The sequence below is a fragment of the Erpetoichthys calabaricus genome, chromosome 3 (assembly GCF_900747795.2).
Source record: "Erpetoichthys calabaricus chromosome 3, fErpCal1.3, whole genome shotgun sequence".
NCBI classification, from domain to species: Eukaryota; Metazoa; Chordata; class Cladistia; order Polypteriformes; family Polypteridae; genus Erpetoichthys; species Erpetoichthys calabaricus.
This window is the reverse complement of record NC_041396.2, coordinates 89,888,595-89,915,135: the sequence shown is the minus strand read 5'-3', so window position 1 is coordinate 89,915,135 and position 26,541 is coordinate 89,888,595. Positions and strand designations below refer to the sequence as shown.

The window sequence follows — 26,541 nt, the reverse complement described above, 5'->3', positions numbered from 1 at the left end:
TCCCCAATTTAAATTATCTCATCTCCTAAACAGCTTCTTCTACATCTCAACAGAGGCCGAGAATTGAGCGATCCTTGTATTTGTAAAACAAATGAAAAATAGGAGTGAACATGTTTTGGTACCTTTAAGGTTTTAAAGATAAGCACACATGAATCCTTCAAAACCACCTAACTCAACAAGGTTAAAAAGTGCCTTCTCTTTTGGAAAAAGATGAAGAAAGTCAATTCACCATGTCAATATTGTCACCAAACTTAAGTGAAAGTTCTCTTTTTATAAAGTAAAAAAAGTACATTTTCCTGCGGTTTAAAATGGGGTCTATGGTTTAATAATGAGTATTTACATGAGTAAGAAAAACCTTTAACTTACCAGATACATCCATAGTACTAGGGTGTTGTACCGTGTTAGCCATTATGAATGTAGAGAAAAGCCAAGCAAAATGACACCTTTTATTGGCTAACTAGAAAGATTACAATATGCAAGCTTTCGAGGCAACTCAGGCCCCTTCTTCAGGCAAGATGTAAGGTGTAAGGCCTGAGTTGCCTCGAAAGCTTGCATATTGTAATCTTTCTAGTTAGCCAATAAAAGGTGTCATTTTGCTTGGCTTTTCTCCAGATACATCCATCCATTTTCCAACCCGCTGAATCTGAACACAGGGTCACGGGGGTCTGCTGGAGCCAATCCCACAAGGCAGGGAACCAATCCTGGGCAGGGTGCCAACCCACCGCAGCTTACCAGATACATCCATGTTCAAAACAAATTTGTTTGAGTATTGACCAGTGCCTAAAAATTCAGGATGCTTGTGCATCTATTTTGTTTTCAGGAGGAAAAAAACAATCTGTCACTTTAAAAGAAGGTGTAACTTAAATTTGAAAAAAATACCAAAATTATCCTTTAATCATCTACTGTGCGACATTGTTGTACATGTTTGATGTTTCTGAACCTGTGGAACTAGTTTCAAATACGGTACATTTTATTTTAGAGGAGTTTATTTTCATACTTTGGACATGTGAAGTAGGCTCCAGTGCTCCAAGTCAAATTACTGCTATTGCTGCTAATTGCTCCAAATTGCTGCTATAGTAAACCAAACTACAAAGTTAAAGGAGGACACCTTCCATGTAGTGACAGAAGGAGGGCTTCTACATGCATATGAATCAAGGTAGAGTTTCATCAAGAGGAGCACAATGTAGGTAATGGCCAAAGCAAAGAACAACATAAAAAGGTGTTGAGGTCACAAAAAAAAAAAAAAAAAAAAAAAAAACTTCCAGACAGTTTCTAGAATGCCCACCCAATGAATCAACAATTCTAGAATCTGTTCTAGAATTAAAGACAGGATATCAATCAGGATCCACCCATGCAGGGTAACGAAATTTTGGAAATGAAGTATACAACATACATTATTGTCAAGAAATCAATGAACATTAAGGAACTCCTCAAGCACCCTGCTATGCGGTGGAGTTCAATTCAGTACTGAAGCCAAGGCACAATGGAAAGGTGACAAAGCTCCAAAATGCTGATTTGGAATGACTTAATTATTAAATGAGTGAGACAGCAAATGGAGTGAATTTTAATCCATATAAAAAGGTATAAATGAATTTAGTTAAGGACTCATCTCTTACTCAGTTTATAAATTTTCAAGAAAAAAAGCATCCAGTTTGGAGGTTAGACAGCTTCAGTACATCTTGGATGCCTCCAAATGAGGTTATCCACCCAACCTCATTGGAATGATCTTTAGCATGCTACCTAAAACATCTACCACAAACCCAATGCATATTACTGTTTTATCCATGACAGTAGTGCAATCATTGTAGTATAACAATTCAAGCACTATTTCATGTACTTAGTGCTGTTAACTTTCAAATCATCCAGTGCTTGGTCTTTTCATCACCAATGGACATTATGTTACCACTTGCTCCCCCCAACCTCCCAAGTAGACCCATACCATTTATATCCAAGTTTCAAATACAATTTATATATCTAATATTTCAGCACTCATGAGGTGTTCTTAATAAGATGATGCTACAAAAGGCTGGTGTACATGGAAGATTACTCTGCCAAAATTAAATTCAATCAAACGTGTAAACTACATTGCAATGCAATTACTTTGAGTGCACTACATTTCAGTTTATGACCACGTTAATTATGCCAAAACTTAATAAAATGAAATGACCAATCAACATCAACAGATGGATCAAGCTGTGTCAACAGTTGGGGTAAGAGGCGTTCTACTTCTGAACATTTCTGTGTTCTGTTGGCAAGCATTAAGTTTCAATGTGGAATGATTAACTGAAAATGGTGAAAATTTTTTTTAGTTCTTGCTTAAAAAGGTGACTCTTATGTTAAGCTGTCCAATGTGTTGTTTTTATGTTATATCGTATTGCTCCATTACTTCTCTGATAGTCCTGACAGATACATCAATAGATTTAGAAATAGCCAGTACAGTAATCCCTCCTTGATCGTGGGGGTTGCGTTCCAGAACCCCCCGCGAAAGGTGAAAATCTGCGAAGTAAAAACCATATGATCATATGGTTATTTTTATATAATTTTAAACCCTTATAAACTCTCCCACACTATTATAAACATCTCCCGCACAATTATACAGCATAAACCCTTTGTATTCTCTTAGATATTAGGTAAGATTCATTGAAATTATGTACGTATGTAAACACACTGTTTATATACAGTAAAACCTAAATATTATTTTAAAGATATTGAGCGTCTCCGATATCACATATGTTACAGCTATTATGACAGACAGGCCACCAGCAACAAATATGTATAATGCAAGAAAAATTGTATACAGTAAAATGTGTGTACAGTGACACTAAACTATGTACATGTAATAAGTTCTGTACATAGAAAATTAATTATGGTTACTCACCAACAATGACATGACGACTTGTCCGATAACGACAAGTTTAATTTTACTGCACAACAAAGGAAAGCGTTACAGCTCTTCTAAAGGAGCCTCTTCAGGCGATTGTGTAGCACCGCCGTTGTTCTTCTTCCGGCAGTCTTCAATCCAAATCCCTAAAGCAGATTCCATCCGGACTACCGCCTTATTACATCCATTTACAACTCATTTTGTGACCTGGTTAAAGAACAATGCGGCCGTAGATCTTATATGCTTTTCCCCCTTTTTAAATAAAAGGAATCGTGGACTCATTGATGCAGTAATGGCGTCCTACAGCGGTGTAGCTGTTCCCTGCCTTCAACATATCCAAAACTTTTACCTTTTCAGCAATCGTTAGCATCTTCCGTTTGCGCTTGGGCACGGCCCCTGAAGCAGTAGCAGGAGCAGATTGTTTTGGAGCCATAACAAAGGGCTTGACTATGCACAAAGATAAACAAAAAAGAGCACAAAAGTTAACTCTTTACACAGCAAAACACGTTGATGCTGAATGAGCGAGACGAGACTTCCTGGTTAATGCAGCGGAATCGAATTCTGTGCTCCGTCGCTGAGCCAATCAGCACACAGGAACTTAACTGCGTGCTCCGATTGGGTAGCTTCTTAGCCATCTCCCAATAGCATCCCTTGTATGAAATCAACTGGGCAAACCAACTGAGGAAGCATGTACCAGAAGTAAAAAGACCCACTGTCCGCAGAAACCCGCGAAGCAGTGAAAAATCTGCGTTATATATTTAGATATGCTTACATATAAAATCCGCGAAAGTCGAAGCGCGATACAGCGAGGGATTACTGTACTGTAATCCCCATCTGCAGGCATTTACAAAACATATTTAGTGGAATATTGGTGTATGGGTGCCCCAGTTGACGATCTACATAATTGTATGCTGCACCTCTTCAGTACATTAGCTCTTAAATACATTCTAAGGATGTTACTTTTGCAGTCAGAAATTCATCGCCTGTCACTGCTACTATTACATTAGCCCTTTCTAGCAACCAGTTCACTTGCCATTGAATGAAATTGTCATTCACATTGGCAGCTTCTACCTGATCAAAGAGATAGCGGATTCCCTCCCCATTTCCCAACTTCAGTGCTGGGTTAACACACTCACGATTGGAATGCCTCTTACTCAAACTGTTAATACAAATAACTGTCAAAAGGTGGGGCAAATGGTAATAGAATTACATTCAGTTTTTGAATGATTAATACATGGTCTTCGATCAAAATGCAATGCATCCATTGAAGAAATGTAATAAGTGTGCTTTGCATTTAGTTATGACGTGATCCATGAACATGAACAAAAATTGCATTTTAAACGGACATGAAAATTGCATGCCATAGTGAAAAGCAATCATTTGCTTGATTTGTTTTTAAATTAATCGTACGATAAAACTGTGCCAAAATTAAACGCACTACATACATACAGTATGTATTGCACTGCAATGCAGTTAACACGTTGGATTGCATTTAATGTTGACACAAATAATCTTCCATAGGTGTAAGCATAAGTTGCCAAGTAGTGTAATTCAAAAATAATTGAATGAATCAAGCTTTAAAAATATATGAAAAGGAACAGTCTGAAGGGCTGTTAAGTATGTAGGTTTTAACTACCTGCTTCACATTTGTCTTGCATGCGTTTTTAAAGGATACAAGTCTGTTCAAGGCCTATTTTATAATGGATTAGTTTGACTGGCATTATCTCCGAGGCAGAGCTTCAGGGGTGACTCTGGGTCTTTGCACGAATGTGAAAAGAAGTCAGAACGGGGAACTTTTTTTTTTTTTTTTGTAGTGAACTGACCAAAATGGATTATTCCTCTACTTCAGCCTGTGTGTTTGGTAAGACAAGGAGTAAAAAGCACTTCACAACAGCAGCATCGCAACCATGCCTTTAACAGGTTTAATTTTTTTAGTCACTTTATCTTCCTGTTTTAACTTGGTGATGGTTAACGGCTTTCCAGATGAGATCATTTCACTTTTTGTGCAGAACTATTAATTTTTGTTTCTTCATTCTTCAAACTTTACAATAATCAGAGTTGACTAGAACAAGCAAAACCTGGTAATTTTCGTAATTTTAATGAATACTGTTACAACAGAAGTGAGGACTTTTTCAGCCAAGGTTGCCATCAGTTGTTGTAAATATGAATCTCACTTTTAGGACTTTAAGGTGCCGCAAGACAGACTTTTTAAATCTTTTTATATCCTTTTGATGTTAATGTGGACAATGTTTAATTGGTCTTGCAGCTGAATGTAACTGAACTTCAGTACGATACTGAACTTCAAAAATAAGTTTCTTTTCTTGATTTCTGCAAACTGCACATTACTCAGAATTTTTTCCCCAAGGCTTTGCAAGTATTCTATATGCACTGCATCATTATTTAGTAGCATATACTATACAGTTGCAAGCAGAACATTTTACAAATGAAAATTACTAAAAGCAAATACAGAAGTAAGCTAACAGATACAAACCTTTCCAATAAATGAACAGTTGAAACAACCAGATTCCCGGTTTAAAAACACCTTTCTGCAGAAGCAAGCAGATTCATGTTTATGAATTGAGCAATGTCACAGTGAAATCACAGACCTTTAAAATTACTTTCTTAATAGAGTTTAAGTACTGCTCTTAAAAGATTCTTTTAATAATAATAATAAAAAAAATGACAGTTAAACCATATCTTGGAACAAGTATTTTTAAGTTAATGTTTGCCAATAACACATGTGCTAAACTTTCTGGGTTTATAGCCACACCTATATATTTTATATATGGCCCACTGTATGAGTCACTATTTACAATTCGACCTGCCACCAAAAAGTCTAACGTCACCAGTGAAACAGATAGCTTTCTGAACAATGAAAATGGCAGTAGTTGGGGTCCCTCTATGGAGCTTCCTATTAAACTGGGGGAGCCAACTAGCATACAGCTATTGTTAACAGAAACACTTAAAGACAGATGAATCGTTCAGGATGAGGAAAGGATTTGGTTTCTCTGGTTATGTCGCTTTATGGATACAAAGTTAGACAAAACGCCTTGGGGGGGGGGGAACAAAAAAAAACAGAGTGCTCATTTTCATGAGAAACAAATCACTCACAACTGGTCAAACATGTTCAATGCACTAAATTCCCTGGTGCTGGATGTTAGAAGAAGTAATGTCACTGTCAGTCTCTTTTGTCTAAAATTAAGCACCAAGAGTCTTCATTTTACACAAACTGAAGGTAGAAGAATCTAAACAATGCGAGTAATTTGCTAAATAAAAATAGTAAACACCTTTATTAGCTCCAGCTTGCCAACAAAATTTCAAGTATTAACCAGAAAGACCAAATGTATATCAGTGAAAGAAACTAAAAGTTCAAAAAGCATTTCACACAGGAAATGTGAATGCCTAAACCAAGATGTAAGAAACATCAGCATTTTAGCAATTTCAATACTGAGAACCATACAGTATATATAGCCTTTCATATACACTAATAAATAAGTCATTGTGAAAACAGTAATAGATTACTGGTAACTGGAATATCATATCTCGCACAAAAACATTTTTGTAGAATATGTAATTTTTATCCTGCATTTACGATATTTTGAAATGAAGACATACTTTAACAAACTTTTCCACTTTCAAACTGCTACACTCTTTACCACTTGAATTCCCCATTGTTGGCAAAGTGTATGCCCAGTTTTAACGTAACTTTAACCAATAACAGAGTGAGCCAAAGCTATTCTCCCTATCTGGTGTCAAAGCCTTGCCCTGAAAAAGAGATTTTCTTAAAGGCCAGTGGCCATCCAGTTGCTTTAATTAGTTTGTTACATTCACAGGTAGTTGTGGGCAAGAATAAATGCAGTATTTTCAATTCCAAACTTTAGCTGTTGTAACAGAGACTGATGTCAAAACAAGAACATTGTTGCAAGTTTCCAAGAAAAATAAATTTTTTCACCTGGAAAATCAGTTAGGTTAAATAAATATTCACTGCACTGTTTTGAAGTATGTTTAGTTGGAGACCTGTACAAACTTACTGGCAGGTAACATCATGTGAAGTGTGGCCAAGCTGGCTAAAGCATACAATAGTATTTTGGCTATGAACCATTTGGGAGTGTTACAAAATGCATCAAAAAGAGAAATGCTCAAATATTTATTTTCAAAAACTGCAAAGAGTTGGTTAAAGTTTTAAATTAGGACTTTTAAATTGGGAGTGCAGTCTTGACTAGCTTCCCCATTTTAAAATCTGGTAGCTCAAGAGTAAAATATCCATCCATCCATTATCCACCCCACTACTGTATATCCTAACTACAGGGTCACGGGGGTCCGCTGGAGCCAATCCCAGCCAACACAGGGAGCATGGCAGGAAACAAACCCCGAGCAGGTCGCCAGCCCACCTCAGAGAGTAAAATATCTTAAATAATATTTTTGGAAGTAAATCACTCCAGAACAAATGAGAGAGTAGTATATACAAAGTTCAATAAAAAGGAATGAAGAGAAAAAAGAAAAAAAAAAAATGACTGACTCTAAGGAAGCAAATGTTATAGGGCCATTGGTAAATGGTCATTTCTGATAAGGTGAGCAGCATTAGTATTCCATAAGTGGCATAAATTTTCTAAAGAACATCCTCTCACTATAACTATAAGAATATTTAACATATTGGTTCATTACACATGCCTCAGTGCTGACTAAAACACTTTCCATCAATTTATGCAAAAACAATTTAGAGACAGAAACTCTCAGTTTGTCTCCAGGCAGAGTTAACCAAAACTTCAGAATCAAAAACCTACTTTACAATATTCTAGTTATAAATATTACTTTCTAACAACATTAACCTCCAGTTTGTTGCTAATTATAAATTACGCAAGATCTACATAAGAAAAGCAGTTTATATTACTCAGCTAAGCATACTGTCTTAACTGTATTTCTAATGTTTTTGTATATATTTTCTAATGACAGCAAAGTGAATAAAATATAGGGTACAAAAACTTCTGCAAAAAATCATGCATTATCTTATTAAAGTGCAGACTAAATCACAGTGCCTAAGTTAATACTTCAAGTAACTGTCTGCCATGGATAACTGGGCTACATAAAGAAACACTGAGTGGTTCAATAAATCATGAGATGAAGAATAATAAGAATTAGATCCATTTGTTACAAAGATTAAAAAAAAAGTCTGTATGACAAGAGAACTGAGATTGAGAAAACCAAGACTAATAAAAAGTCAACTACAATTCATCACATTTACTGAACGGACCAACAGCCAATTACATTACTTGACAGTAATATGATAATAGATGCTGGGTTTTTTTTTTTTAACTAAAGACAGTTTTCCTAGAATATGCTATGTAAATAATAATAATAAAAAAAAAAAAAAAAAAAAGATTAAAAACATTTCAAAAATTTTCTGGTCAGCTGTGTGCTTCCACATTACACAGGCTGGCTGGTAACTGTAAACATTGTGAGTGTCCACTTGAGTGAGGCATAGCTCATTCCAGCCTCTGTCTACTTAAAGTGGAAATTCAATTGCAGATTAGTTGAAGCCACAGACAATGAGGCACTGAGAGCTTGGAATTGATATTATAGGATCAACTTGGTGGTCTTCTTTTAAAAATGGCAGAATCACATAATATTTATTGTTCAAAAATAACATGGGTAACTTATTTTACAATGTGCATGTACTGTAATTGCAAGATGTGGATCAATGGACTTAACTTGAAAAACCGACGGACATGGTAAGTTTTTAAGCTTTACCTCTGTGCCCCATCATCACTACAAGATATGTTAATTTATTGAAAGAAGTTAATTTTAGAACACAGTTTCATGTGGCAACTGCATATATACCATGTTTGTGAAGAAATAACTTCAACTTGCAAAACACCAAATGTATCCTTTAATCAAACTATGAAACCTTTGTTTAAGACAATAATTATCAAGGTAACAGTTAGTGACTCATGTTAAGAAATTGATTTTTGAAAGAACATCTACAGAAAACTTCAAAACACCTTTACGGTATTTGATCAAACTGAATGTTACTTCTTGTGAGTTAACATTAACAACAGTGATCCTCCACAAAAAAAGCCATTAACACATAATGTATTTTTTTTTTTAATTTAAATAAAAGTGCTTGAAAGTCAATAGTTTAAAAGTTTGCAGTAGCAATACATTGCAGGTCAATGTTTTCTAATGTAGGATGAAAGATGGGTCAAAGAAAATGATATACAAACATAATTCTACCATTTTTACACTCTTCAGAACAGTGTCAAATTTCCTTTGAATTAGTGATTAGTTGAAGTTGTTCTGTCCACAGATTCACACAGACAGATACAAACATCATGCCAAAAGTAGTCAATTTGTACTAAATTGGGAAACATTTTGATATTTTCTCAGCTTTCCCCCCCTAATATTTCACTTATAGCACATTTAGGAAAGTTTAAAATAAAAACATAAGCCAAGCAACAGGTTTCATAATTGTAAAACACTAAAACCAATCCAATTGTTTAATTTGGTAAATAAGCAGTGTTTGTCTCTTCTCACAGTAAATGATTTTAAGCAATGCTTCCCTTGTATAACAGAAACTGTTACAGTCTGTTACATACTCAAATATAGTGTGTTTCGATGATGAACTATGCAACAGCAGCACAACAGTGTGGCTTTGAGGTTAATGTACTGAACTGTAAACAAAAAAAAGCTGTTAATTCAACAAACACCAGTGACTTTAATGGTGATACTGTGCATATGACTTGATCTCCTATTGTTTATGATGTGGAACAGTTTTGACATATTATCTTCAATGAGTATGCTCTGATGATCTGGCACTCTGTGCTGGTTTACATCTTGAGCCCAATGTTGTCAGTTATGTACCACCTGCCTGTGACCTGATGTAGAGGAGCAAGTTTAAAAAAATAAATAAAGAAAAACTGCATGTCTTCAATTGTACTGGCAGCCACTTACAAAAAAAATTGCAAAAATTATATTAGTGACACACAAATTAATAAACACCATGATCATTCAAAGACACATTAATTTATTACAGCTTATTAACAATAATTCTTTAAAGTTACATTTGGAAGAACATACTATTGAAATCAAGATTGTCAATGGTTCATTTTGTTAGGTGTATGACAGTTGCCGTTGTGAAAAGTTCCATTAAGTGAATATAGGAAACAAGCTGGATAATGCCACTTACTGAAAAAAAACATTCAGTGAAAATGTCAAAGGAGATAAACTTTCTTGCATCACAAATGACTAACATGTTAATTTTCTAAATGACTCCCTTCCTTTTTTGTTGCCACTTTTGGGCTGCCTTTATGAGTCAACTCATTATTTAACCATTACTTAAGAATTCCTGTATTAAAAAACAAAAAAAAAAAAAAACCCACACACACACAATTAGAAGTTTGCTAACAACTATGAACTTGCCAACACAAGAATAGGTCTGCCCTAAACCAAATTAATATGGTTGTAAGTGCTGGGTCTCTCTTCTGTCTTTGACACAGTTAACCTTGACATCCTTTTTGCCACTCCCTCTCTGACAGTGGCATCACTGGAAAGGCTCTCAGGTGGTTTTAAGTCCTACATCTCAGGCAGATCCTACAGTGTGTCCTGGAAATGAGTGTTGTCAAAGGCACTCCAGATATGTATAGGTGTACCCCTAGGTTCAGTGCTGGGTCCTCCTCTTCTCTCTCTCTGTGTATACCACCACACTGGGCTCCACCATCCAATCCGATGGGTTCCAACTGTGCCTGCCATACCCTCCAGAGGACAATACAGTATCATCTTAAGTCTCTGCATGTCTGACTAATATCTCAACCTGGATAAAGGACCACCATCTATAGCTCAACCTGGCAAAAACCAAGCTTCTTGTGATCCCAGCCAGCCAGTCTGTTCAACTCCCCATCTCTGTACACCTTGGCTCACTGTCGCTAACCTGCCAAGTCCGTACGCAACCTTGGGGTGGTGATTGATGAGCAGCTATATTTTTTACCACATTTTTACTGTTTCTCATTCATGCAGGCTCATGCTGTACAACATCCACAAGATCAGACCTTATCTGACAGAGTATGCAGCACAACTTTTGGACCAGGCTCTGGTCTTATAACATCTGGACTACTGCAACTTGCTTCTGGCAGAAGTACCCACATGTGCTATCAAGCCGCTACAGGTCATCTAGAATGCAGCAGCTCATCTTCCATTTAACCAGCTGAGACGGGCACATATCACTCCTCTCTTTAGGTTGCTACATTGGCTCCCTTTAGCAGCATGCATGAAGTTCAAATCCCTGATGCTTGCCTACAGAGTAGTCAGTGGGTCCATACCTGTACATATGGTGACTTTGGTGAAGTGCTATGCTCCTTCTCACCTGCTTGGGTCTGCCAGTGAACTGCGGGTGGTGATGCCACCTCTGTGTGGTATCAAGTCTCAATTCAGACTCTTCCTGTGTAGTTCCCAGTTGGTGGAACAGGCTACCCAACTGCATCCGTCTGCTAACTCCGTCAAAGTATTTAAGAAGCAACTGAAGACCCATCTGTTCTGTGAATATCTGTCTAACTGGTTGAAGGAACAAGAAAAAAACTATGCTCTATGATCTTTTATATTGTTGGTTATTTGTTGCTTAAGTTTAAATGCCTTATCAATTACAATCCATTATTGTAAATTATTAGGTATTACTCTTTTCACTTGTGACAATCAACTTTGTTACCTGTCCGATTACACTTGCTGAATAAACAAGCCCTAACCTAATGTTACTTAACTACAGTTTGTTTACCTCTGTTGTAAGCCACTTTGGATAAAAGTGTCTGCCAAGCAATTAAATGTAAATGTATATCCAATTAAAAACTGCACCCAGTTGCTTCCAAACCCTTTATAAAAGGTTAAACGCCACAGATTTTGTGTTTGTTCAATCTTTTTAAGCTACTGCAAGCTACTTTAGAAGCCCTACTAACTGCACATCTCTACAATTCTGCACTGCTATCAACATATTAAATACCATATCATTAGAGCAGTCTGCCATATAAAGCAGTCTTCAAAGCAGCACAATAAGCTTAACCAAATGAATATCTGGCAGCTTTGCAAGTTTGGAAATAGTGGCTCAAAATTTATTTTGAAATGAATGTTTAGTCTACCATCAAAAATTGTACCATAGTCAGAGATAGACACTAGGTTTAAAATAGGTCTTATTTTAGTTACAAAAACTATTCACAGTTCGGACCACCATATTTCAAAAGAAGACAGCAACTCTGCAAGATATACACTACAGTTCAAAACAGGGGTGTCCAAACTACGGCCCGTGGACTAATTGCTGCCCATGGTCCATTTTTAATTAGCCCGCAGCAAATTCTAAAAATATAATGAAATATGGCCCACACACACGAACTTGTTCTTAACCATAATGTACTTCTTAGTTTTAACACAAGGCGGAGCTACTGTCTTGATCAACCAAAAAAACAAAAAATTGCTACAGGTGACCAAAAATGGCAGAACCAAAGAAATGCAAAATAGCAAGTAAGTGCAGAAAATTTCAGACATGGTGAGAAAATTAATATTTCTTCCAATAAGTCAAGGGGAAGTGTGTCTGTTTGATCTGCAATGAAACTATTGTATTGATGAAAGAGTATAATGTGTGATGACACTACGAAACTAAATATCTGACCTACACGTCCTACACTGGTGCAGAGTGAGAACAGAAAGTTAAGCAAATGGCAACAAGTCAGCTAGCTCAACAACAGCAATATACCTCATCTCAAGTAGGTGGCCCAGCCCTTCATATATTTTTCTGTATGTGGCCCTCAGTGAAAAAAAGTTTGGACACCCCTGGTTCAAAAGTTTGAGATCACTGAAAAAATTGTCATATTTTTGATAAAAAATAATACCTTATATTATCATGATACGAGTAAATTGATTTAAAAATATACTCTGAACATTACTAACGTTCATAATTTCATTTACCACTTGAAATAACTGAGTTTTAATTTATTACTCACATATTGCTGCAAGGCCCCATTTTCAGAAGCAATTCCTTCAGTGTCCTAATGGTAAACTCCCTTATTTCCCTTCATTAGTCATGTACACATACTAATCGGTTATTAGGGAAACCTTTGTAACTGCATTTACATTACTGACAACAATTATTCTTTTCACTTGGGTTGCAAAGATACTGGCATTCCTAAAGTTCAGTTCTGGGTTAAAAAATTAATGAAACAGCTTTCTCAAAACACGTCAGTCTATTGTTTTCTTACAGAATGAAGACTATTCCATGTAACAGATTTCCAAAGTGTAAAGGTATCCATTACTGTCTTAAAAGAAGGTAAAACTGGATATAACCAGGACATAAGAATAAGAATGCCCAGAAAGCAACCGCATTAAAGAGGAAAAGGACATCAGAGACTTCAAGTTTGAGAAACAAGCACCATACAGGTCCTCAGTTGTCTTCTTCATTAAATACACAAAAAAATATTAGCTTCTGGGTGACCTCAAACTTTTGAATGGTAGTGTATATCTTCTACAGTTGTTTATCCTTTTTTATTATTATAAAATATGGTGGTTATAGTAACTAAAAATCAAGACCATTTTTAAACCAACTGGCTACCTTTGGTGACCACAAACTTTTCAATGGTTGTGCAAGTGTATAGAAAGGGGCAACCAATAACAGCACAGCTGACCAAACACTTGATATAGACAGTCTGTCTCCTCTTGTTTGTCAAACTTCTTGTGATCAAATGAAGATTAACAAATCTCAGTAATAATGAACGCTTATCCATCCATCCATCCATTTTCCAACCCGCTGAATCCAAACACAGGGTCACGGGGGTCTGCTGGAGCCAATCCCAGCCAACACAGGGCACAAGGCAGGAACCAATCCTGGGCAGGGTGCCAACCCACCACAAGACACACACAAACACACACTAGGGCCAATTTAGAATCACCAATCCACCTAACCTGTAAAGCCACAAAGCTGATGAAATACTGCAGATATGCAGTACTGATATTTTAGCATGCAATAATGACAAACCTCACATACAAAATTAATGCCTCACAACTCTAGAATTTTTGGAACGGAGTCATCCAACTTGTATTACCAGCAAATTCCACACTCACCTCATGTAATGATGCTTACTTAGTACCTTGCCATCTCATCACACTAGTTAAACCATAGAAATCCTTACTTAGGTAACATAAAGCATCTGGTAAACATCGGGTGTCAGAAATGGGCTCCAACCGTTAGTATGATTCATACATAGATGCACATTAAATTTAGAAGTTAATTAGAACATACATAATACACCAGCTGTAAAAGTCTACTAACTGCTGCATATACACTGCATAGTTGCCCAGTACCGGCTAGGCACAGACTCTAGCAACTACTGTGTTAATACAATTTTTCCATATCAGTTTTTACTTTTGGCCAGGTATTGTTCAGATCAAAGTTTATGGCCTTAAACTGTATCTTGTGGATGCCTGAATATTTATATCTTATTCGTAATATTCACTATCGAGCTCCATATAATCTTGTTCTGTGTTGTGCTGTAAAAACTACTTTGTCAAGGTGATGTCGATGAGAGGAACTAAAACAATTAATAGAAATGACACAATCGTTTATCACGAGATCAATTGTATACTAAGGCATATAAACATATCGCCCAGTACTAGCAAAAAAAATAAAGAAAAACGACACGTGGGTTATTTGTGTTCAGAACATGTCAGTTCTGGACTTCTAGTACAAACCAGTGCATGAGATAGATTACGAAGAAGCGGGTCAATACACGCATCGCTTATGTCTGAACAGTAGACGCGCTGTGATAGTGATAAAGCTTGGAGGTACACTAAACCTCGCTTCACTCTCAAGATTAAGAGGCTTAAGAGTAAGAATGAGAATACAGCGGACGCCCCAACTTCCACCTTCAGCTCCTACCAGCACGACGGCAGCCAAGTTCCACGATCTTCCAGAAAGACAGCATCAGCACACTCACCGGGTGGGTGTTGTTCCGTAACCGGATCTCATATCCCTGCCAAACTTTGCAGGTGTCGCTAGTCTCTGAACTCCGTTGTCTTCTTGCACTGCTGCTCCCAGTCAACGCCTGACTGCTGCCAACCTTCCGTTGATACGTTTCTTCTGCCCCGCTCCTTAGACACGGCTGCTCAGCCTGAGCATATACATTTGCCGCTAGCGACCCGGGAAACAAGAAAGCGGCCACTACGCATAATTTCACAACGCTCATCTTGCTACACCAGTCCCGTTACACAAAACAAACAGCTCAGTGGCGCTCAAACTAACATAATCCAGTAATGGCAGCCGTGCAGTAACGTCCCACCCCAGCCTTCGAGACAAGCAATCCAAACCCAAGCTCAGTTCCACTCGGCTCCGCTATCAAGCACCCCAAGCGGCATTGTTCAAGATGCGAAAAAACGGCGTCCTTCCTTCGAAACACCGCCTCTTCTATTAGACGCGCAATGTTAAATGGATCGCACGGCCGCCGTCTCTTTCCACTCATTGGCTGTTTTGACGTCAATCAAAGCGACGCGGAAGACTTGATTGACATTTTGGTTGGTTAAATCATTATTTGTTGACAATTTCCACGCGACCCGCCCTTGCGAACTTTAAGAGCTGTTTCCCAGAAGCTTATAGATAACGAGGGTGCGAAGTTTGTTTATTTTTCGCAGTTTTCAAAAAATGAGTTCTACGTCAATCGACAGTGCGAGGTTGGTCTGTTAACAGAGGCGCAACCTAACTCGCACACTGTCGAGTTTTGTTTATGTACTCCGCGCCCGTAAATGGAATTTACGAGGTCAGAACACGGGTGTTTGGATATTTGTATTCAATTACGTTCTACAGGAGTACATCGGGAGCGTTTTGACCAGCTACATCACTGTCTAGTGTGGGAACTGCAGTGTCCCTGACCGTAAGAACCAACAACGGATAGTCCACACAGCAGAAAAAAAAAATCATTGGGACCGCTCTGCTTTCCATTAAATAATTTTATATAAAGTGTTGCATCCGCAAAGTCCATAGCAGTGTGAAGGACCACTGCCACCCTTTCCACGGTCTCTTTGACCAATTCCCATCTGGCAGAAGGTACTGTAGCATCCGAACCAGTTCTGTCAGATTCTGCAACAGCTTCAACCCTTTGGCTGTCCGGACTCTAAACTTTGTGCTGCCCCTCCGCCCTCAAATGTGCGCCTGGTAGCTTATTTATATCCTATACATTGGTTACACTTGTTATTACTGTTGTTGCTATTATTAGTTATTATTTATTACCATCAATTTCAAATTATTACTATGTATTCATTTACCTATTCTTTATTCATTTACATATTTATCTATTTATAGTATAGTTCTTTACCAATCTTGCACTTGTCCTGTGCTTACAGTCAAAGTAAAAAGTATGTGAACCCTTTGGAATTATCTGGTTTACTACATGAATTGGTCATAAAAAGTGATCTGATCTTCACCAAAGTCACAGGTACTTTGAGCTTGTCACAGGTACACAATGAGCTTAAGCCAATGACACACAAAAAATTCTACTCTTTCATGTCTTTATTTTCCAAATGCATTCAACGTTCACAGTGGTAGTGGAAAAAGTAAGTGAACCTTGGGATTTAATAACCGGTTGACCCTCCTTTGGCAGCAATGACCTCAACCAGGCGCTTCCTGTAACTGCAGATCAGACCTGCACATTGTGTGAGGGGAATTTTAGCCCATTCTTCCCTGCAGAACTGCCTTAACTCTTCCATATTCTTTGGTTGCCTTCTGTGTATGGCTCTCTTCAAGTCATTCCACAGCATCTCAAAAGGATTGAGATCTGGGCTTTGACTGGGCCACTCCAAAAGGCGGAATTTGTTCTTCTGAAGCCATTGTGCTGTGGATTTGCTGCAATGTTTGGGGTCATTGTCCTGTTGCATCACCCAGCTTCTTTTGAGCTTAAGTTGACGGACAGACACCCTCACATTATCCTGGAGAATTTGTTGATAAACTTGTGAATTCATTTTCCCCTCAATGATGGCAAGCTGTCCAGGCCCTGATGCAGCAAAGCAGGCCTAAATAATGATGTTCCCTCCACCATACTTTACTGTAGGGATGATGTTTTGGTATTTTTTACGCCAAATGAAGTTCTGCTTGTTTCTCCCAAATAGTTCAATTTTGGTTTCATTGACTCATGAACAAAGATGTTAGCCAGTTGTAATGACTTCTTCAAGTACTTTGCTGTCACTCTAGGGTTCTTCTTTACCTCATTGCTGACTTTGCATTTTGCTCTTGGGGTCATCTTGGCAGAGCGCCCACTTCTAGCCACAATATCAAATTGTCCCCATTTATAGACAACTTGCCTAACAGTAGACTGATGAATATCTAAAATCTTTGAGATGACTTTGTAACCCTTTTCAGCCTTATGTAGATTAACAATTCTCGATCGTAGCTCTTCAGACAGCTCTTTTGTGCGAGGCATGATTCCCATTTGGATATGCTTCTTGTCAAAAGCTCAAACTCAAACTTTACAGTGTTTTTTATCAATCAAAGTAATTCTAGGCCACACCTCTGGACTCGTTTCATTAAATGGACTCCAGGTGTGCGAAATTCTGACTGCAATGAGCTTTTTAAAAAGTCATTAGCTTAGGGTTCACTTACTTTTTCCAACCTCCAGTTTCACAGTTTGAATGATTTTTTCAATATGGTCCAAAATTCTCTGAAAATCTGTGCATCTTTAGTTATAGGTGACGGTGTTTGTTCATTATTGTGACTGACATGAAGATACAACCATGTTTGAGATGGGAATTAGATATAAATATAGATAACTCCTAGGGGTTCACATACTTTTTACTTTGACTGTATGTATATGTTGCATCAGGGTCCTGGGGCCTCGTGCGTAACGCCGTGCGTAGAACTCACACTATAACATGGCTTAAGCACAAAAGCAGGAATGTGCGTACGCAAAGAAAAATCCAGATGCAGGAATCTGTATGTACGCAAACCTCCACGTTCTTCCGCTACATAAATTCCGATCAGCGTGAAGAGTAACGCATGTGCATGCGCCTTCTGTCCCGCCCCAACTCCTCCCAGAATTACGCCTCTTTGAATATGCAAATCAATATAAATAGCCCTTAAGTTCAGCCTTCTGTGAAAAGACAATGGGAAAAGCACGGGGGAAAATATAAGAATTTCAGTGAATACCAAATGAAGGCAATGGAAAAACGTACTATTTGTTGGTTTAAACAGTGGTATAATCAACAAAATGAAGTTGATCAAGTGACAGAGTGTCGGAGAAACTCGAAAGCTCAAGTTCAGAAAGTCGCACGGTGCCCGAAATAAAAAAGAAATCACATATCAAAGTCGCCGTGAAAAGGCAAGTCGTAGCCCACTGTCTGAGTGTCATATGAAAGCTTATTAGGGTACAGACAAAAAAAATAGGCACACAGTGGGAAAAAAGCACGAAATGTCAACTTTAATCTCGAAATTTCCACTTTAATCACGTAGTTTATTTTGCCATTAAGGTAGAACATCATAAACTTCATCTTAAGATCGTTTAATTTACTAGTTTCTCAAATCCCATTGTAACTAAAGTAGCACTTTAAATGCTTTGTTCTGTATTTGATCTTCTATGTGCTCTGTGTGTGAATCACTACCTGCTTCTTAAACGGGCTTTCTTTTTCTCCGACAGGACACAGAATCCATTACATTCGTGATATTACAGCTCTCTGAATAATTAAAATACTGAGATGTATACATGATATCTTTTTCATGATGATAGGAGTTAAAGCATGTTATTAAACATGGGAACACGGTGGCACAGTGCTTGTTCATGTCTCACGCAAGAGGCTTGCTGCGCCATGCGCGACCTTCAATGAAATAATTTATTGCAGCAGTACTGTCTCTTTCAAACGTACTAACCTCCAATTCCTGTCCTTACTTTTCTTTTTCCAAATACCCAATCGCCACACAATCAGCTCTGTAATAGACGTGAAACCATCTGTAAGCTTAGAACGCAGATTCTTCAAAACTTTTAAGGAACATTGAAATATCTTCGTAGTACATGTTTAATTATTCTATCCGTCTATCCTTCCAGTGTCGCGTCAGCACGAGCAAGAATACAACGCAATGCAGGAACAATCCATGAACTAGCGCTGCGGCACCTTGTCCTCACGTTTAATTATTAACAATACAGATTATTTAAATGAAGTTAAAGTTTTATCTGTATAATATAATCAACATATTTTGCTGCATTTCATCTTAAAAATGATATCGTCATCATATGTAAATACACGCTTTATAAAGTGGCGCAGGTTGTGCAATATTATAACTGTATCCCAAGTTTACAGTGAGGTGATTGTACTTATAAGTCCAAACAGTTCTACAAGGAGCACTTGATGGACTGATTTAGTGCGTTTATAGTTCTTGGGATGAAACTTTTTTTAAACTGCGATGTCCATACAGGGAAGTCTCTGAAACATTTTGCCGTGGCTGAGTCAGCGTCTGCTTCATGCTGTATACCGATAATTCTCTTTCCGATCAGCTGCTGCTGTGATTCCCCACTCAGATACAGTGATATAAATACTCCGAGTGGTGCAGTGACAGTAATATGGAAAAAGATGATCTGCTGTGGCAACCCTTAACGGGAGCAGCTGAAAGAAGAAGAAGATGCATTGAGAGTAACAACACTAAAGCAGTTGTGGTATTTGGAATACTATGGCTATTCCCTGGACCATTATATTGCAGCAGGTTAATTACAATCAGATGCATTACACTAATAAACAATATGCAGTTAGTTTCAGTGTATTTATAAAGCCGCGTCAGGAATGTGGGTCTAAGAAAGAAAGGGTGACCACACAGGAACAGTAGCACTGCTTTGACGATGGGTGCCGCCAGTCTGCAAAACCGAGCGGAGTAATTGCGTACGCCGGAGTACGAGGTACCGTGGAAAAGTGCGTGGCTTTACTCCAAGTTTAGGTTTTATACATCGCGATTTGAGCGTGGAAAAGTTTGTACGCAACATTTCTGTGCGTATGCACCGTTTATACATGAGGCCCCTGGAGAACATTATTTCGTGATACTGTATGTTGCAATACTTTGTATCAAAGGTATGACAATAAACCGACTTGACTTGACCTCTGCAATGCAATAATGTAGAAGAATGTTTTTTCATACAGGTGCTAAAGTGAAACAATCAACAGGGTGACTTAATTTTGTTGTAAGGTAACGGGTTCAAGAGAAAATGTGAAGTATTCAGGAGTGGGATAAACGGAGCATAAATGGATTTATTGTGCATACATTTATAACAGAGCTTAAAATTCTGTAATGCCATCTACACAAAACAAATTGAAAAGAAATGCTCCAATGTTATATGGCATGCAATTCGCAAATAGCTCTTGCATTCCCATAAGAAATCAAGCAAAATTACACTTTTTATTGGCTAACTGAATCGAATACAATATGCAAGCTTTCGAGGTACCTGCATGTAGAAGGGGCTTCAGTTGCCTCAAAAGCTTGCATATTGTAATTAGTTCAGTTAGTCAATAAAAGGTATCATTTTGCTTGACTTCTCATTGCATCCATAATGGCTAACACAGTACAACACCCTTGTATTCCCATACTAATTTCAGTAAAATTTTCAAATCTCTATCTATAAATCACAATCACTCAGTTTTCCTTTTATTAATGCAGAATTTTGCTTTTCAGCCCACACATATAAAATGTTGCACATGTGATTTATTTTTGAAATTTACCTATTTTTTTCCAGTGAGCTCTGTAGCACATATTAGATTGGACAAATTCCCTTCTATCATCACAAATCAGTTTAAATACCTAGGGGTAAACATCACAAGTAAACATAAAGCTCTTTATCAACAAAATTTTGCTGTCTGCATGGAAAAAACTTAAGCAAGACTTGCATAAATGGTCTACCCTTCATCTCACTTTAGCTGGAAGAATTAACATTATTAAGATAAATATCCTTCCTAGAGAAGGTTTATGGATGTGGTGAGAGAGGACATGCAGGTGATGGGTGTAACAGAGCAACATGCAGAAGACAGGAAGATATGGAAAAAGATGATCCGCTCTGGCAAACCCTAATGGGAGTAGCTGAAGGAAGAAGATAAATATCCTTCCTAAACTTTTTTTTTCTAGTTCAAAACATTCCCATATACTGTACATTAACAAATAATTTTTTAAGAAGGTAGATTCAATCATAGCCTCATTTATTTGGAATTCAAAATATCCACTCATCCAAAAGGTGACCCTACAAAGACCTAAGGTAGAAGGTGGCATGGCTCTACTTTTCAATTTTATTACTGGGAGGCAAATATACAAGCTATAAAAATATGAATATTGACACAAATGAACACACACAGGCTTGGTCCGCAATAGAAATAAAATCCTGAAGTACTTCTTTATAATCCTTGCTTTGTACCCCAGTGAATACGAGTTATCATCAATATACTAACAACCCAATTTTGCTTCATTCACTCAGGATATGGAACCAATGTAGGAAGTACTTCAAGATAGAGAAGCTTTCATCTGTGGCACCTCTGCATGATAACCACCTTTTTTACACATTTTCAAACATATGCAGTTTTGAATGTTTTGAAAATATACAGGATTAAATAACTTAGAGATCTATATATACAATTACACTCCAAATTTAACTTTCTATCAACACAATTCTTCCACTACCTCCAAATTAGAAACATTGCTAAACAAAATCTGCCCAAATTTTCCTCACCTCCCACCTACTTCTATTCCAGAAGAAATACTGATCAGTCTTGAGGACTCAGACAGCATTTCTGTAATATATAAAAACATTTTAATGTCCCTTCCTTTCAAAGATCCCAGAGTACAGTGGGAAAGGGATGTCCTACTCAACATTTCAGAAAGGTAGTGGAAGGCAGCCATGCACAGAAATTAACTCTAGCTCCATATGCACAAAGAATACAATTATTCAACTTAAAATCTTTTATCAAGTACATCTGTCTCGTTAAAAAATGTCCAAAATGTTTCCAGTGCAAGATCCAACCTGCGAACGTTGCAATCAAGCTCTGGCCTCATTGGGCTCATTTGGGCATGCACCAAATTAACATCATTTTGGACCGAAATCTTTAAATGCCTTTCAGACTGTCTTGGTATCAAAATCCCTCCTAATCCATTAACAGCTGTGTTTGGTGTACTTCCAGATGGGCTTAAAGTGGAGAAGGACAAACAAACTGTAATTGCCTTTACTTCACTATTGGCACGTAGACTTACCTTGCTCAACTGGAAGAATCCTAACCCACCTCTTTTAAGTCAGTGGGCAACTGATGTTAAATACCATCTAAAATATGAACAAATCAAATTACCATTTAGAGGATCTGTTCAAAACTTTTTTAAAAATTGGCAGAATCTAATCAATAACATTTTTGAATAAGCACTTAAATTGGGGAAAAGGATTTTCTCCCCCTTTTTTTTCTACTCTTAAAAGTTTTACTCTGGCTGTTGGCCTTGCTCTCTTTCTCATGGGTGTGGGCTGATTTGAATTAAGTTTTGTGAAGTTTGACTGGCTTGTATGGAATGTTACTTGCTTTTAATAAATTCAATAAAATGTAAGAACAAAAAAAATCACATTTTTTTTGACAGGTAATTTTTGTCTTTATCTCCATTATTGGGCGGAGGGTACGAATTGGAGTTGGAAGGAGTTGATCTATGGGCAGTGAAGTGTTACCACATGTAATGTGATAGTTAAAACATTTGTCTTATCCTTTCAGTCAAAAGATCCAGGTTCAATTATATTTAAATCTTTCTTTACTTAAACATTTCAGTCAATATTTTTTTCATGGGTGGGCTTATATTGCCTCTGGATTTATTCATTGCAATTTGGGAATCTTTGCAAAAGAAGGAAACAATATAAGCTTTCCAAACTAACAATGTACAAAGTGCAACAAGTTTAAGAGTGATTAAGCTGGTATCAAATAATTTAAACTTACTATTATTCTTTACCACCTTTTCACTTAAACACCTGAACAATTGCAGTTTACTCCACTAGTCCATATCTAAAATTAAACACAAATAGAGGTGAATGTGAGGGTATGTTTGTCCTATATAGGTTTAGTCCTTGGTTTGCATTTGATGCTGCAGGAAAAGCCTCTGGCTCCTGTGAATCAGGACTGCAGTAAATGGATTACAAATATGAATGGACTGCTTGAAAATAAACACACATATAATGGAGGGAGCTCAGATCATTGTCTATGTAGTGTTGTTAATCATGATTCAATAATTAAAAGGGCACAAAATATGTAGGATGAGGGAGCTGTATCCTTGCTGGTCAATCTTTTGGAACAGAAAAGCACTCATTGTTGCTGGACAGTTTTCATTAAAACATATTCTTTAGGGTGCAAATAATTAGTTAGGTTAGAATATAATGTGCTAGCATTTAATCACTATACAGTATGTATAAATTGCAAACCCAAAATGATATGTAGTTAATTTTAGTACAAAACTGGGAATTTTATAGCAAATTAATATGTTAGCACAAGTAAAGGTTTTGCAGTACATAATATTGTTTTACATATCCAAATAACCTGTTTTGTGCAGCAGTGACAAGTGTTCTACATTTTAAAAATTAGTCAAAAGATAGTTTTATTTTGAAAATACTTTCTAAAATTGTTTATTGACTGTATCACAATTCCAGTGGGTCACAAGTTTATATACACTTTAATATTTGGTAGCATTGCCTTTAAATTGATTAACTTGAGCCAAATGTTTTGGATCGCCTTCCACAAGCGTCTTAGAAGAAGTTGCTAGAATTTTGGCTTATTCCTCCAGACACAATTCCTCAGTTCCTCCACAACTGGGACCAGTTCATAGGCCTCCTTCCTCGCTTGTGCTTTTTCAGTTCTGCCCACAAATTTTCAATCAGATTGAGGTCAAGATTTTGTGATGGCCATGCCAATACCTTGATCTTATTGTCCTTTAGCCGTTTTGCCACAAATTTGGGAGGTATGCTTGGAGTCATTATCTATTTGGAAGTCCCAGTTGCAACTGAGTTACAACTTCCTGGCTGAGGTCTTGAGATGTTCCTGCAGTACATCTACATAATTTTCCTTCCTCATGATGCCATCTATTTTGTGAAATGCACCAGTCCCTCCTGCAGCAAAGCACCCCAACCATATGATGCTCCCATATCCGTGCTTGACAGTTGGGATGGTGTTCTTTGGCTTGCAAGCCTCACCCTTTTTCCACCAAATATAACAATGGTCGTGAAACAGTTCAATCTTGGATTTATTAAACCAGAGGACACTTCTCCAAAAGATAAGATCTTTGTCCCCATGTGCCACTGAAAATTACACTTTGGCATTTTATGGTAGCTCTGGTGTACTGGCTTCTTCCTTGCTAAGCAGCCTTTCAGGTTATGTCAATATAGGTGTTGTTTTACTGTTGATATAAATATTTGTCTACCGGTTTCCTCCAGCATTGCCCTTTGCTGTTGTTCTGGGATTGACTTGAACTTTTCATGGCAAAGTACGTTCTTCTCTAGGGCACAGCATGTGTCTCCTTCCTAAGCTGTATGATGGCTGTGTGGCTCCATTGTGTTTATACTTAAGTATTATTATTTATACAGATGAATGTGGAACCTTCTGGTGTTTCGTGTATGTAAACTTGTGACCCTCTGGAATTGTGATGTAGTCAATAAAAAGTGATCTGTGAACATTTTGGGAAAAATTATATTTGAACTGCACAAAGTAGTTTTCTTAAACGATATTGCAAATTTATAGTTTGTTAGTATAAAATCTGTGGAGGGATTGAAAAGCTTGTTTTAAAGAATTTACCCTAAGTGTATGTAAACTTCTGACTTCAACTGTATACAACTTCAGCTGCTTTACTGTCCAATTTTGACCTTGCTCCTTGGTTTAACAGACCAATGTATGTAGCTTGATCCTTTCACATTGTCAAGTTATAATCAGATGTATACAATACTATATTTTGCATCAAATGTCTCTAGAAATTGTTAATATTCTGATTAAAAATCTGTGTACCACATTGACCAAGCATATATCTTTTAATTAAAAGCAGATCAGATAATGATTTTTCTTGCATGTACTTTAAAAAAAAAAAAAAAATAAATAATACTGGTAATGAACAAGTACAGGTATTTGATCTAGAATTATCTTTAAAAGTTATACTTTCTGGATTTTCAAAATTTGTAGCCCTGAAAATGTATTTTCTCCACACAGTGTAGCATACAGCCAGGTTAAAAAAAGGAAATCTGAATTGTTTTATTAAAAAAGGGAAATCTGAATTGTTTTGATGAATTTGAAAAACAAATTGTTTACTATAGGTGCACAATACCAAGTGTGAATACTCACGCATGGTACAACTAGTGAGCAGGCAAAATATTTTATCCTTGAGTACAACAGACCTAGAAAACAAGGTACAAAAAGTAGCTGTTGTTAAATGTAATATGTTTATCAAACTGTATATCCATCCATTTTCCAACCCGCTGAATCCGAACACAGGGTCACGGGGGTCTGCTGGAGCCAATCCCAGCCAACACAGGGCACAAGGCAGGAACCAATTCCAGGCAGGATGCCAAACCATCGCAGCAAACTGTATATTATAATCTTTATTCAGTTTTAAGGTATTTTTATTTTGTACTTCTATGTGTAGTTTTATCTTTCCAATTGGATCTGCTGGCAATTCAAAAAAGCATGATCTTAAAAGCATACTACACACACACACTTTCATAGAATAAATGTGGGATTTTGTGCTTAGCATTCTTCCTAGTTTTTGCCAGCACCAAACATATAACAATTGTCAACTTCTTTTGATGAATTGCCTACATCTGCAGAGTGTCTCACTATGCAGCCTTCATTTAACATTTTCATAGCACATGTGGCATAGATGACAATTCTGAATAGGAAAACGTGAGGCAGGCATCAAAAACACATCAGTAAGACTGCCATCAGAATGCCAAATATTGAACACTACAATGCCAACTTGCCATCAGCAGGCTTATAGCATCAGTTTCTTTCAGTATTATTTTCCTAGCACAGATGGCATTACTTGCAAGTTCCTATAATAAATCACAAAATGACTGGAGGTTAGTGACCAAAATGTTTTAAGTGACAAACAACAAGAACAGAATAATATCAAATGGGCATGTACAATTATATTGCATAAATATACTATCTGTCTCTGTTCTTAAATAATAAATCACAAGTCAAATATAATTAAAAAGGAGACTTCAATAGATGACTGCTAGTAATAATAAAAAAAAAAATTAAGGTGGACTTTAAAAGATAACCAAAACATGCCTCAGAACTAAATCAAGGCCACTTTTAAAAGGGGGAAGGCATATGGTACCACCAAGCCTTTACTTGGATCACATCATCAAACCAAAATAAAAGAACTGAGGGATAAGTAAACTGAATAGAATGAACCACAATAATCAAATGACTGCTTTTAAGGACATGCAATCCTTTAGTCATACACAGATAATGCTGGTATCAAATATTTCATACTTTGCTAAATTCTGAGCATTTTGGAATGGTGGCAATACAAGAGGATTTAAAAATGTTAATACGTTATTTATTATTTAGAAAATTCTGGTCATGTGCTGACAATAATGACATAAAAGAGCAGGCTTTTTAAATCCTCAAGTTATGAAACATTTGTTATGTTATATTGTATTATCCTATTTCCATTAAATGGT

At 37.1% G+C, this 26,541-nt stretch overlaps 1 protein-coding gene across 8 annotated transcripts in view; it reads right to left on the bottom strand.

The window, feature by feature from the left end:
• The window catches only part of LOC114648207 (sortilin-like), a 174,146-nt gene extending 158,815 nt beyond the window's left edge, over positions 1 to 15,331 (bottom strand). For 4 of the 8 annotated variants that reach the window (XM_051924993.1, XM_028797099.2, XM_051924991.1 and 1 more), the window contains exon 1: positions 14,845 to 15,328. In XM_051924993.1, coding sequence (XP_051780953.1) covers positions 14,845 to 15,093 — 249 coding nt within the window. In that variant the 5' untranslated portion in view covers positions 15,094 to 15,328. Of the gene's footprint in view, positions 1 to 14,844 lie in introns of all 8 variants that reach the window. The other 4 variants (XM_051924995.1, XM_051924992.1, XM_051924996.1 and 1 more) reach the window with 3 other exon arrangements.
• Between the last annotated feature and the right edge of the window lie 11,210 nt (positions 15,332 to 26,541).